Source organism: Dothidotthia symphoricarpi, assembly GCF_010015815.1.
Source record: "Dothidotthia symphoricarpi CBS 119687 unplaced genomic scaffold P153scaffold_20, whole genome shotgun sequence".
Taxonomy (NCBI): domain Eukaryota; kingdom Fungi; phylum Ascomycota; class Dothideomycetes; order Pleosporales; family Dothidotthiaceae; genus Dothidotthia; species Dothidotthia symphoricarpi.
The window spans coordinates 732,730-744,605 of record NW_022985027.1 but is presented as its reverse complement, the minus strand read 5'-3'; the positions used below and the strand labels follow the sequence as shown (position 1 = coordinate 744,605).

The following is an 11,876-nucleotide window of genomic DNA, read 5'->3' as shown; positions in this document are numbered from 1 at the left end:
CCAGCATACTACAGTTTCACAAGCACACCGCAAGTTCACATGCAGATAAGCAACTTATTACCTCTTGAATGAGAGAGCCAGATTCAAGAAAGCGACTTGAATGTTAATGGCGATCCATACATCCTCAGGTATTACGTTTCACACTCCCGAGAGATGGTTGTAGTCGTGATTCGACGAATAATGAGGAAGAATCAAGCGTTTATTGTAATGTACCAATAGCCATTGGTGTACAGGTATACCAGACGCCTAGAAGTGCCCCAGACGTAAGCAACTCTACTATCAAGTCTACCAGAGAAGAAGCCCAAACATTCTATACAAGTACAACATGAAAATAATAGGTGGTTGAATGCGAAATGAGCACTGTATGCGCCAGACGGAGATATGGCAAGCAGGACGCGTATGTTGGAGCAACGCAATATATGCCAAACCTGTATGAACGAGGTTAGCGCGGCTATATCATGCACAGAAGGCGCCCTTACCCAGATTCTCCACACAAACTCTGGAACTCAGATCTCAAGCGGCGCAAGGAAATCGAGCTTGACGTGAAATTAGTCTAGTCCAACGCTGATGAGAGCTATACCATACCGAGATGGAACGGTTCCAACCGACAGGGCTTGGAGGAGGCTGAGGCGGGGGAGAAGGCGGGTCGTCCCTCGATCTCTCTTGCGGTACAGCAGATGTCGTATAGATGATGGAGTTCGTGGCGGCTTGCACATTGTGTGGACAGACCAAGTTGCAGCTAGTGAAACCATTCATAGCTGATTTGGTGATCGCCATGACGAGTGCTAGTTCGAGGTCGAGAAATACAATGTAGGTTGAACCGACAGCGTTGATAGCGTCTGAGAAGGTAAAGGGTATTGGGTGAGTGACAAAGCTGCTGTGCGAAGAATGCAGCCAGGTGCTCTGGAGAATGAAAAATGAACACTGTCGCTCGACGTTAAATAATCCGTGACAGAAGTTTGGTAAGTGGTAGACAGGGGAGTATGTCAAGTTGGGACACCTGACAAAACAGGCAAGAAGCAATCAGTTGCAGCGGCCCGTACGGGTAGACGGGTGGCATTAAACAAGGCTAATTCAGACGAAGCAGAATTGAAGTAGGATAGTGATTTGGAAATGAGGGAACACAAGCGGGAGATGAAGCACTCCTCAACCTTCCAAGAAAAGCTGCGTATCAGCCATGAAGACAAATTCTCAGTAGCGGTAAAGAATGTGGCCATTGACAGGAGTCAGATAATGACCATGATTCCTGTGTACAACCTGAGAAAGCAGGGGACGGATACAAACCTGGGCGTACCATTTGCCGGGGAAGAGGAGCCGCAGCCGTTGGTACCGTCGGTGAGAATGCTCTAGCGATACGTCTTATTGTTGAAGAAGGTTTGAAATGGCGGTCTACCAGAAAATAACCTGCTCGAACCAGTACGTGAGCGAAGAAGCTTCGTAACTCGCGTATTTCCAGTCGGCGACAAGGCGAAAACAGCCGTATGGCTGGCGAGAAAACTGTGCCAGACATGTCCAGAGCTGCAAGTGAGAGCCAAGCTAGAAATGGCCATGTTTGTCTGGTCTATGGGTCGGGTCTCCAAGTGAAGCAAACCGCAGTACCACAACAGCGTTTGATGAACCTGAGAAAGCCCACAGAGACTAAGCCACACAGTCCTCGCACACAGATAACGATGATCGGTGTGAAAGACGAAGATCTGGTTCGTGTGAGTGAGGCTGGTGATGGGAAGGGAAGTCGCGCTCGGACAACAATACAACAATGATGCGCCTGCCAAGAGTCCAACGCGACATGCGAACTGCGCGCCGTTCACCCTGACAGCTTGACTTGACCAGTCGCACCAGAATATCAGCAGTAGTGAATAACCGAGTACAGGATCACCCGCAGTTGAATCAATCTCCGTCGTAGCCTGTCGAGCAATTTGCATGCGCGCATCCGACATGTGCTTCATTTGCGTATAGGGCTGGCAGTCACAACCACCAGCTCGCATCACCCGCCGTGACACATTCGCCGCCCTCCCATCGGCTCGCTCACGTATCCGCCCTGTTTTCTACGCGTCTAGAACCTAACCGCTGTACGACTTGCACCCCACACCTCACGATTCACACCGCAACCCGCCGACATGTCCTCCGTCTGGAACCCCGATAATGTGCGAGATGTCGCTGAATCCGTGGGCGTCGCCTCACTCGCTGATAACGTAGTCGAAGAGCTGGCGCGCGATGTCGACTTCCGGTTGGCGCAGGTGCTGGAGGAGGCGCTGAAGTTCATGCGACACAGCAAGCGGACGACACTTAATACACAAGACGTATCCAATGCTCTGAAGGTATTGAACGTGGAGCCACTGTACGGTTACGAATCCACTCGCCCACTACGCTTCGGAGAAGCCTCACTAGGCCCTGGCCAGCCGCTGTACTATGTCGAGGACGAGGAGGTTGACTTCGAGAAACTCATCAACGCTCCGCTGCCAAAGGTGCCTCGAGAGATTACGTTTACAGGTAAGTCCCCCCTATCTGATGGTTGCTGTTCGCCGCCTTTTTATTGTATTACTAACATGTTACAGCACATTGGCTTGCTGTCGAGGGAGTCCAACCATCAATACCGCAAAACCCAACCGCAATTAACGCCGATTTGCTGCCTAAAGGCACCAACGCCAACCCGCATCTTGCAGCTGCTAATGGACTGGACAACGTCAATGTCAAGCCAGCTGTGAAACACGTCCTCTCAAAAGAGTCACAGGAGCTATTCGGCAAGCTATCGAGCGCACTGGTCGACGAGACCAACATCGAATGGCAAAACGCAGCGCTTGCAGCCATCCGGACAGAGCCGGGCATTCATCAGCTTACAACATACCTTCTCACCTTCATCGCCGAGAAGGTTACACACAGCATGAAGAACACTTTTGTCCTGCATCAGATGATGCGTGCCACTCACGCCTTGCTAGATAACCAGGCCATTTACTTGGACCCGTACATTGCATATATGGTACCGCCAGTCTTGACGTGCTGCACGGGCAAACATTTGGGTCCAGCTACACAACAGGCTCTATCCAACGCCTCCTCTGAAACACTTAACGGAGGCAGTGTTAATGGACATGGTCCCAACACTCAAGATCACTTCAGCTTGCGCAGACTCGCAGCATCCATTCTTAATCGCATCTGCCAGAAGTACTCTACGACCAACCAAAATTTAAAATCGAGGGTCGCGCGGACATGTCTGCGGGCGTTCATGGAGTTTGGCAAACCGCTCGGCACGCATTACGGCGCCTTGCTGGCTTTGCTTCAAATCACCAGTAACGAGGGAATGAAGATGCTGGTGCTGCCGAATTTGAAAATGTATAGTGATGACGTTCTGAAAGGCAAGCTGGCAGACGAAAACACAAGAAGAGAGGCCGAGCAAGTGCTCGAGGTGCTTGTGAGTGCCCTTAGGGGCTTGGGAACAACGTGTCCTCCATTACGAGCAAATGGGGTTGCCAACTTGGAGAGTCTGAGAGAACGACTCACTGACAAGGTCGGCGATATTCTGGCTGACCAGATCGTTGCCCACAAACTGTCTGCGACCGCACAGGTGGTATTAGAAACAAATGTTAGCATTTAGTGGTGGCGTCATGCGAGTCAGCGCTTCAGACACCTACATCTCTAATCTGGCATCTGGCATCATTGGCGTTGGCAAGGAATCTTACTGGATGATACCATTTCTGTAGCGAATCGTAAAAATGTCTGCCTGATAATTCCGAAACTTGTCCTCTGTGATGTCTTGCATGTGAGGCTGTTGCGCTTGCCAAGCCCAGCGCAAGCCAATTCCCCCAACTTTTGGAAACTTGTTGCAGCCATCCTCACAATCAAACAAAGTATCTGACGGAACTTAATCATGTGGATGATCAACTGGTAACATGCCCCCGACATTGAAGCCCTGACAAAGTACTGACATAAGGCCAGGTGTAAGCACCCCCGAGGCGCTCCGCACGCGAGCAGCTCGCAAGTTCCACAACAAGCACAACGCTGATATACACGCGCAGTCTGGGATTTGCTGGCCTCGCTGGGCCTCTCGAACAAGCATGCGAAGCTTCTGGTACGCCATCACAGTGCACAACACCGATATTCCATGGTACACACAGCTGACGAGGAGCAGTTCCTGGGTCTCGACAATGCGGGCAAGACGACGCTGCTACACATGCTGAAGAAGTGCGCATCTTCTTTCCAAGAATTATTCCAGTCTTCATGCTGACCATATCGTCTCGTGTAGCGACCGAGTAGCCGTCCTCCAACCCAGTAAGTCACGCCAACCAGCTCTCCTGATATCCAGCTAACACTCTCAGCTCTCCACCCCAGTACGCTTCCTCTCCCCACCCTCCCAATCTACCCTCTTAACCCCACGCAGCTTCCGAAGAGCTCTCGATCGGCAACGTAAAGTTCACAACCTTCGATTTGGGTGGCCACGCACAAGCGCGCCGCCTCTGGCGCGACTACTTCCCCGAAGTATCCGGTATTGTCTTCCTCGTTGATGCCAAGGACCACGAACGTCTTCAGGAATCCAAGGTCGAGCTCGACGCGCTGCTCGCGATGGAGGCACTCAAGGACACTCCCGTGTTGGTGTTAGGCAACAAGATCGACCACCCCGAGGCCGTTAGTGAGGATCAGCTGAGGAACGCGTTGGGACTGTGGCAGACAACGGGCAAGGGCAAGGTGGTGTTGCAGGGTGGGCAGAGAGCCGTGGAGGTCTTCATGTGCAGTGTGGTCATGAGGCAAGGTATGTGTTAAATCTTGTATGGACAAGCGCAATGCTGATGTTGGACAGGTTACGGCGAGGGGATCAGGTGGCTGAGTCAGTATGTCTAGGCTTTGGCGGCGAGACCTCCTGGCAGTACAACGAACGCGTTACGTTTACCGAGAAACCTAACAAGATTGAGACACTACGGACGATCAGCACAATTGTGGGTCAGGAACGTCTACATCTGCAAGTCAAAGGGATTGATCAGGTAGACATGGTAAAGAAGCTATCTTCTTTATTGGAATAGTAATTTCCTGTCACCTTCGTTTGTCACTCTCAGATCCCTAAGTCCTCACACCAGGCGCATATAATTCTACTTATTCCAAACATATTATTCACTGTTCTAGTCTGTCTCAAAAGCATCTGCGTTATTCCATTGTCTCGTACCTAAGTTGTTGCTTTGTGTCCTCACAACTCCTTGCCTGAAACCTTACTTTCAAACATTGTCCTGCTACTCAATCTCAAGGTTTGTATTTGTCCTCAAAATAGCATTATTGATATCCACATCTCCTTGTGGATAGCAAGTTTGTGTTGGTATTTCGAACTCGAGAATACGCTTCTTAGGGCTTCAGCAGCAGAACAGGACTCCGAACGTGCCGTTGTAGTCACGCGTGGAGAGTACAGGATGTACATCCGAGACATGAACAACGTAAAAAGCATTTCTCCTTCAGCGAGCTCCTCCATATCCTACTCAAGCTCATGCTCGCTTCCACCATCTATCTCCATCGCTCACCTAGATACACCGGCATCTTCCCTTCGCCCCACCACCCCAGAGCACACGATTGAGCACGATGATATCTTTTCCCAGATCCACAGCATAATCCCTGGAACACCCATGCTCTCTCATGCACCACCGTTTCCCTCAAGCCACAATCCAGCGACAACAGCAATAGCAATCTCCGCGCAAACGCCTGCTGCAAGATCCGTTTGCACATCAAACTACCCGCGCCCCTCGCCCCCAACCTTTCTCTACCCGTCACCAATCGTACCTCCAACACTGTGCAATCCACCTCAACACCACCACGCTACGTTACCGCGCATGGCAGGCTACACAGCTGCAGCTTTTCCCCTCGGACTGAAGGTGTTGATGTTCACGGTAATGACAGTGAGCTTACTATGCGCAATTACCGCCTGGCTCATAGCATTCCCACCCGGAACATGGGCGTGGCGGAGGAGCAGCGGGACCAGAAAGATAAAAGCAAGAGGTGGAAGCAGAAAGACATGGTGGGCGTTCTGGCGCACGCGCAACCCGGAAGGGAAGAAGAAACCGCTGGACAAACCGAGCAAGTATGCGCCCTTACCGTCTACATCCACATCCACATCCACATCGACTTCACCCTCATCAGCCCGCTCATGCACTAGCAGCGCAGCATCAACGTATCTCCCCCACCAGCACAAAGCGTCGCACGCCATGCAACTCACACAGCGTCCGCGCACACACACCGCAGAAGGTGAACGCAGCGACTCCGTTCCTCAGCACCATGTGAGCACGTCAACAGCGACGACGACGTCTTTTTCCCCGCCGAACCCTTTCCTCACACCTCGTACCTCTTCTCTCACTACCTCGTCGCTAAACCCTAAATCCTCGGCTGAATGGCTACAGGCGCGCGCCGCGTTTTTCTCGTCGCCCTCGCCTTCCACGATGTCATCGCCAGCAGACGCGTACCCGACGCCCTCGATATATGCACTCGATGATGGTCAGCTCGACGCTTTGGAAGCGGGGACTACGCCGCCGGTGCGTGTGCCCGATGGGGTGGAGCAGAGGGGGAGTTGGATTGATGCTGGGTTGGAGCATGTTGATGGGGTAGTGGGGAGGTTTGTAGAGGCGATGGTGCGATGGACGGATGACGATGATGGTGCAGATCTGCCGTTGGGTGGGCGGGGGTAACGATGATGGGGTATGTGGTTGGGATACTTGAAATGCGTGGTTCGTCAACGGGACTTAAGAGTGTTGGCGAAATTTAAATCAAGATGTATGATGAAGAAAGTATATTATTCTAAGCGCTGCGTGACAAGCCATACTGCGCGGATTAAGCCGTGGATCATGTAAAACCCATGCTACGTAAATGAGTATCCAACGGCGGTGTTGTACTGATCTATACCTACATTGCCAAAATAAAGGCTCGAAGGCGAACTAAACTAAGTTTTTAGAGAATACGCGGAAATGCTACACAACGCTCTTGAAGATACGACCGTGAAATACATCGGGGTAAAGAAAATACAAAACAATACATGTGCAGCCCTGATACGGCAGCGCTCAAGACAGACCGCAACCCTGCTCATCGCCTGTTGAAGTTGAGGTACTTGGCCGCAAGGAACAAGATGATCAAGTTGCTAGCGATGAAGGCAGCAAAGATACCCAGATCGCGCCACCTGTGGTTGAACTCATATCCGAGCGGGGTGTAGAACTCATCACCGATCTTGTATGCGCAGTATCTGCACGCATCCGTCGCGTTGTTGAGCAGATAACCCGGTGCGCCGCTGGAGAAGAAGTCGCCCATGTACGATCCGCAATCTTGGCCCTGGGGAGCCTGGAACTCGTTGAACTCCGAGGACGTGCACACGACGGGCAAGCCATGGAGTTCAGTGACGACCATACCACCGATAAGACGGGTGAAGGGGTTGAGTTCGTAGAGCCAGACACGCCAGAATTTGGGGATCTGGGGCTTGGGAATCGTGACACCGCAGAAGAGCGAGAAGATAATGATGATGAAGGGGTTGACGTAGGAGGCGATGAAGGGCGAAGGCGTCAGTGCTGCAATTGCCTGGGCGAGCGTGACGGAGAAGATCTCCGTGATGAGGATGATGAAGAATTGGTAGCCTGCGCGCGAACTTTCGGAGTTGAGACCGGGGATGTAGTACAGTGGGAGGAAGAAGCCCACAGCGCAGAGGATGCTGTATGGCAGCTCGGCGACCACCATGGACAGGGCGAAGGGGAACGTCTTGTAGGCCTTGGACATTTGCTCGCGGAACGAGATCATACGAGCGAAGGCGTACTTGGGCTCAACCTGGGCGAGAATGAGAGCGGGAAGAACAGTAGCCTGGAAGATGATGAAGACGCGGTACTGCAGCGATTCACGTGAGTCGTCCAACTGAAGATACATCAGTCCGGTTAGCAGAGCGATGATGACGTGGTTGAAAAGCCTGGTGAAGCCGTAGTTGGGAGTCCTCCAGAACGACTGGTTCTGACGTCTGTTGACCAACTTGATCTGATACATCAGGGGAGTCGCGTATTCTTTCTGAACAACGTCTTCGGCAGACCCGACTACAGCTGCGCGCTCTTGCTTCATGTGACCAATGTGACGCTTGACCTCAGCTAGCTCTTCGGAGTCGGCCCAGATATCAGCCCAGTCCCTATCACCAATGCGAGCTGCGGAGCCTGCACCCACGGCATCAAGCATCCATTCAGCTGGGTTGGCAGCAGGTGGGCAATCAGCGCCATGGCGATGGAAGTAATCCAACAGAACGTGGGCGTCCTTGCCAATGTCACCAAAGTAGACGCATTGCCCACCGCGCTGGAGCAGCAGGAGACGATCGAAATTCTCGAACAGAGCTGAGTTCGGCTGGTGGATAGTGCACAAGATAGCCTGGCCGGCAGCAGCGAGTTTGCGGAGGAAGCGGACAATGTTGAACGCGCTCTGTGAATCAAGGCCGGACGTGGGCTCGTCAAGGAATAGCAGCAACTCAGGCTTGGCCGCAAGCTCGACACCGATAGTCACGCGCTTACGCTGCTCAACAGCAAGGCCAGTTTCCGGGTCACCGATGATGGCGTCTGCAATGTCTTCCATCTCCAACAGAGAGATGACCTCCTCGACGTAGGCATACTTCTCTGCTTGGGGTGTCTCATACGGTTGTCGTAGGTCGGCAGAGAAGCGGAGAGCTTCACGAACTGTGGTAGCCGGCTCGTGAACGTCGAGCTGTTCGGCGTATGCGGTACCTCGCTGGAAGGCAATACCAGGAACTTTACCGTCAACAAGCTTGTCACCGCTAATCACACCAATGTTTTTGCGGTTAGCCAGCACGTCGAGGAGCGTAGTCTTTCCAGCGCCCGAAGCACCCATGAGCGCAGTAAGTTGACCAGGTTTGACATAGCCGTAAATATTGTTGAGGAGTCGCAGCTGGCCTGAGGGAACCGGTACATCGTAGCAGAGATCTTCCCAAGTGAGAACGGCCTTCGACGTGATGTTGAGATCCGAGCTGTCATCGGCGCCCTCCATCTTTAGATTCCGCTTGTCGCGCTTCTCACGTAGTTTCCCATTGAGCTCCTTAAGTTCCTTATCCTCTTTGACGAAATAGGTAACAGTTCGACCACCTGCGCCCCACTTCACGAACTCTCCGAGGAAAGCGTTGGCTAGCAGAAATGCTACGATGAGAGCAACGGATATGCCCCAGTTTCTCCATAGATCCTTAGGGTCCCAGGCGAAAGAGGCTTTGATGTAGTCGGTGCCGGAAACAATGCTGGATCCTGCTACACTTCCTGGAAGAGTGCAGACCTGTGAGTTGATGTCATTGTAACCGGAGCCAGATGGAACGAGTGAGGTGCCGGCGCAGGTCATGTCCAAGCGTTTGAATTCGTTCTGCAGTATGTTAGTCAATGTCGCGGCCAGGAAGATAGGGGTACACAAACCATCATCAGTGCGGAAAAGCCAAGACCCAAGGCGTTGATGTAGAAGATCCATCTCAGCCACACCTGTTCAGACTGCCACTGGATGAGATATCCGGATGTCAGCACAAACAATGTGATGATTGTGGCAGCGAGTCGAATAGCAACATCAAAGTCAGGGCAGAGACATCCAACAGTTCGGAAAAAGAGCGTCATAGCCAGATAGCCGGTGGTAATAACGAGGAAGAAGGTGAAGAAAGCTCCAGCGTCTCTTACGAGGCCTGTCATGAAGTACACAATGATTGAGAAGATCAGGATCTGACATGACGCAAACAAAAGATCGACACCAATTTGAGCAATCCAAAGAGCTGATGGGCGATGGAAGGTAAATGCGCGATGTTTGTTGATAATGGGCCGTCCTATCATAGTTGATGCCAGTTCCGAGAAAGCCTGAAAAGCGTTGAAGAGCAATGCGATGAACATAACACCGCCACGGGTGAAAGCACCAGCGGAAGTGTCGGGGAGGTCGAGCCAAACGGTACCAATGATAATAGCGATGATAATAGAAGTGAGCCAGGAGACTGTGAGGGCAAACTTGTCCTGCCACTTGAGCAGAAACTGCCGCTTGGCCAACGCCCATACCTGGAGGTGAAACGGAATCGAGTAGACCGACTTGTTAGATGCATGGCGCTTGCTTTCCTTGATGGCGGTTTGGAAATCATCGTAGACATGCTTCTCCTCATCCATACGTGCATGATACTCCGTCATCTCGGAAGCGAGTCGTGATGCAGTCGGGGACTTGTTGAAAGCCTCGGCGAGCGCTTCTGGTGTCGCTGGAACATCATTCGCACTCCTTCCAGCCTTGAACTCACGCTCGAACTGATCCGTGCAGCCAGTGAGATAATCTGGGGTCGTCTGGCGAGGCTTCTCCAAAAATCCGAGTCCCTCAAAGTAGGCCCGGGCTTCGTTGGCAGGTCCATAGTACACCTGGCGTCCGCTGTCGATGACAAGGACCTTGTCGAAACATTTGTAAATGTTCTCGGATGCCTGGTAGAGGGAAACGAAAGTGGTGGTCTTGTAGATGTTTGTCAAGGCTCTAAGACTTCGCGCATAGTCCACAGCTGTAGATGCATCCAGTCCTCGAGTGGAGTTATCCCAAGACATCAAAGAGGCGCCAGTTATCATCGTCTCGGCGATGGAAACACGCTTGCGCTCGCCTCCAGATACACCGCGCACGAAGGGGTTGCCAACAATGGTGTTCTTGGTGTGTTCGATATTAAACATCTTGAGCATCAGGTTAACGACCTTCTCCTTGAATTCCTGTCGTGAGAGTCCAGCAGGTCGTTTCCCGGGTACCTTTGTTTCGAGAGCAAAGTCGAGGGTTTGGCCGACTGTGAGTGTTGGGTGATGGTTCTCCTCTTCCTCGCAGTACACAGCCTCACCACGGTATCTTTTCTCGAAAAAAGCGGATTCAAAGGGGCCGTACAGCACGTTGCCATCGACCTTGGTATATCCATACCGCTGGTTGCTGATCACTTTGAGGAAAGTCGTGCATCCTGATCCAGGTCTGCCCAGAACAAGTACCATCTCTCCTGGCTTGGCCACTCCTTTGAAGTCTTTCAGGATGTCGAATTCTCTACCCTTCTTGCCAAGTCCAAGTAAATTCTGGACAGTCTCGAACACGTTGAAGAATGAAACAAAAGCATCCGGGAAGGTCTACGTGATTGTTAGTAAATTTGTCATGAGTAGAATTGTAGTTTACTCGCCTTGACGTAGTTCTTGACTCCTCCAACTCCGCTTACTGTCAAGCCGTCCCATACAACACCAATGCGCTTCGATTTGATGCCTGCCTCCTCTTCCTCACTTCGATTACCGCGCAATGTTGCTTCAAGATCGAAAGGCTCATCTGACGAAGTATCGGTCGAATCAACGCCCTTCTCAACGTCGGCGGGAGTGTGGTTCTTGTGACTCTTATGACTATGGGCGCGACTCATTCTGCGTGAGACATTGCTCGACCGCGAGAGTTCCTGGGAAAGCTCTGCGAAGTCCGCTTCAGCTCTGGAGACATTGACGCCGCCATGCTCATGGTACTTTTCCGAGTTATGGGCGTTGGTGTTGTCAATCGATTCTGTCCTGACACTGCCTCTGTCATGCTGCGTATGCGCGCGTGCAGGATGAATGGACTCGTATGTTTTGCCCTCGGTGTTCTCCATGACGCTGGTAGTTATTAGGTAAAGCCTAGTGGCGGGAACAGCGCCAACACGCAGGCGCGAGAAAAGAATTCGAATCAATTAAGGAAAGTATAGATGATGAAGTGATGCATCAAGTGCAGATGATGTTGTGACAACGGTACCAAACAAAAATATAAAAGGACTAGAAAGCTAAGCAACGGAGATAAGGCGCGTAGTGGATCCTCGTTTCAGAAAGGGCGGAATAAGGGTCACATCGATTCTCAACACCATCCGGAAAGAGTACTTTGTGGATGATCTGATCAGTTTAATCCTATCGAGA

At 51.8% G+C, this 11,876-nt stretch overlaps 3 protein-coding genes across 3 annotated transcripts; 1 reads left to right on the top strand and 2 right to left on the bottom strand.

The window, feature by feature from the left end:
• Window positions 1–506: 506 nt before the first annotated feature.
• On the bottom strand, window positions 507–777 carry P153DRAFT_389668 (uncharacterized protein; the record flags this gene model as incomplete). The annotated part of the gene is made up of 2 exons (XM_033670858.1): window positions 507–536; window positions 586–777. The coding sequence occupies 2 exons, from the start codon at window positions 775–777 to the stop codon at window positions 507–509; spliced, it is 222 nt and encodes a 73-aa protein (XP_033519909.1).
• Window positions 778–1,807: 1,030 nt separating this feature from the next.
• Window positions 1,808–5,106, top strand: P153DRAFT_425896 (Arf-domain-containing protein). Its single transcript, XM_033672572.1, has 8 exons — window positions 1,808–2,490; window positions 2,556–3,581; window positions 4,011–4,063; window positions 4,124–4,176; window positions 4,238–4,263; window positions 4,311–4,322; window positions 4,373–4,741; window positions 4,790–5,106. Exons 1-8 carry the CDS (start codon window positions 2,118–2,120, stop codon window positions 4,828–4,830), a joined length of 1,953 nt encoding a protein of 650 aa, XP_033519908.1. The 5' UTR covers window positions 1,808–2,117; the 3' UTR covers window positions 4,831–5,106.
• Window positions 5,107–6,739: 1,633 nt separating this feature from the next.
• Window positions 6,740–11,686, bottom strand: P153DRAFT_400322 (uncharacterized protein). The gene is made up of 3 exons (XM_033671806.1): window positions 11,132–11,686; window positions 9,390–11,081; window positions 6,740–9,339 (listed from the first exon to the last, which is right to left on the bottom strand). Exons 1-3 carry the CDS (start codon window positions 11,576–11,578, stop codon window positions 7,042–7,044), a joined length of 4,437 nt encoding a protein of 1,478 aa, XP_033519907.1. The 5' UTR covers window positions 11,579–11,686; the 3' UTR covers window positions 6,740–7,041.
• Window positions 11,687–11,876: the final 190 nt, after the last annotated feature.

What these genes read in the sequence shown, in the direction of transcription:
- P153DRAFT_425896 (XM_033672572.1), top strand. Translation starts at nt 2,118, where the DNA reads ATGTCCTCCGTCTGGAACCCCGATAATGTGCGAGATGTCGCTGAATCC. An exon ending in TCGAGAGATTACGTTTACAG is followed by an intron (nt 2,491 to 2,555) that starts GTAAGTCCCCCC and finishes AACATGTTACAG; the next exon opens with CACATTGGCTTGCTGTCGAG. An exon ending in GGTATTAGAAACAAATGTTA is followed by an intron (nt 3,582 to 4,010) that starts GCATTTAGTGGT and finishes ATACACGCGCAG; the next exon opens with TCTGGGATTTGCTGGCCTCG.
- P153DRAFT_400322 (XM_033671806.1), bottom strand. Translation starts at nt 11,578, where the DNA reads ATGGAGAACACCGAGGGCAAAACATACGAGTCCATTCATCCTGCACGC. An exon ending in GAGTCAAGAACTACGTCAAG is followed by an intron (nt 11,082 to 11,131) that starts GCGAGTAAACTA and finishes ACAATCACGTAG; the next exon opens with ACCTTCCCGGATGCTTTTGT. An exon ending in GCTTTTCCGCACTGATGATG is followed by an intron (nt 9,340 to 9,389) that starts GTTTGTGTACCC and finishes AACATACTGCAG; the next exon opens with AACGAATTCAAACGCTTGGA.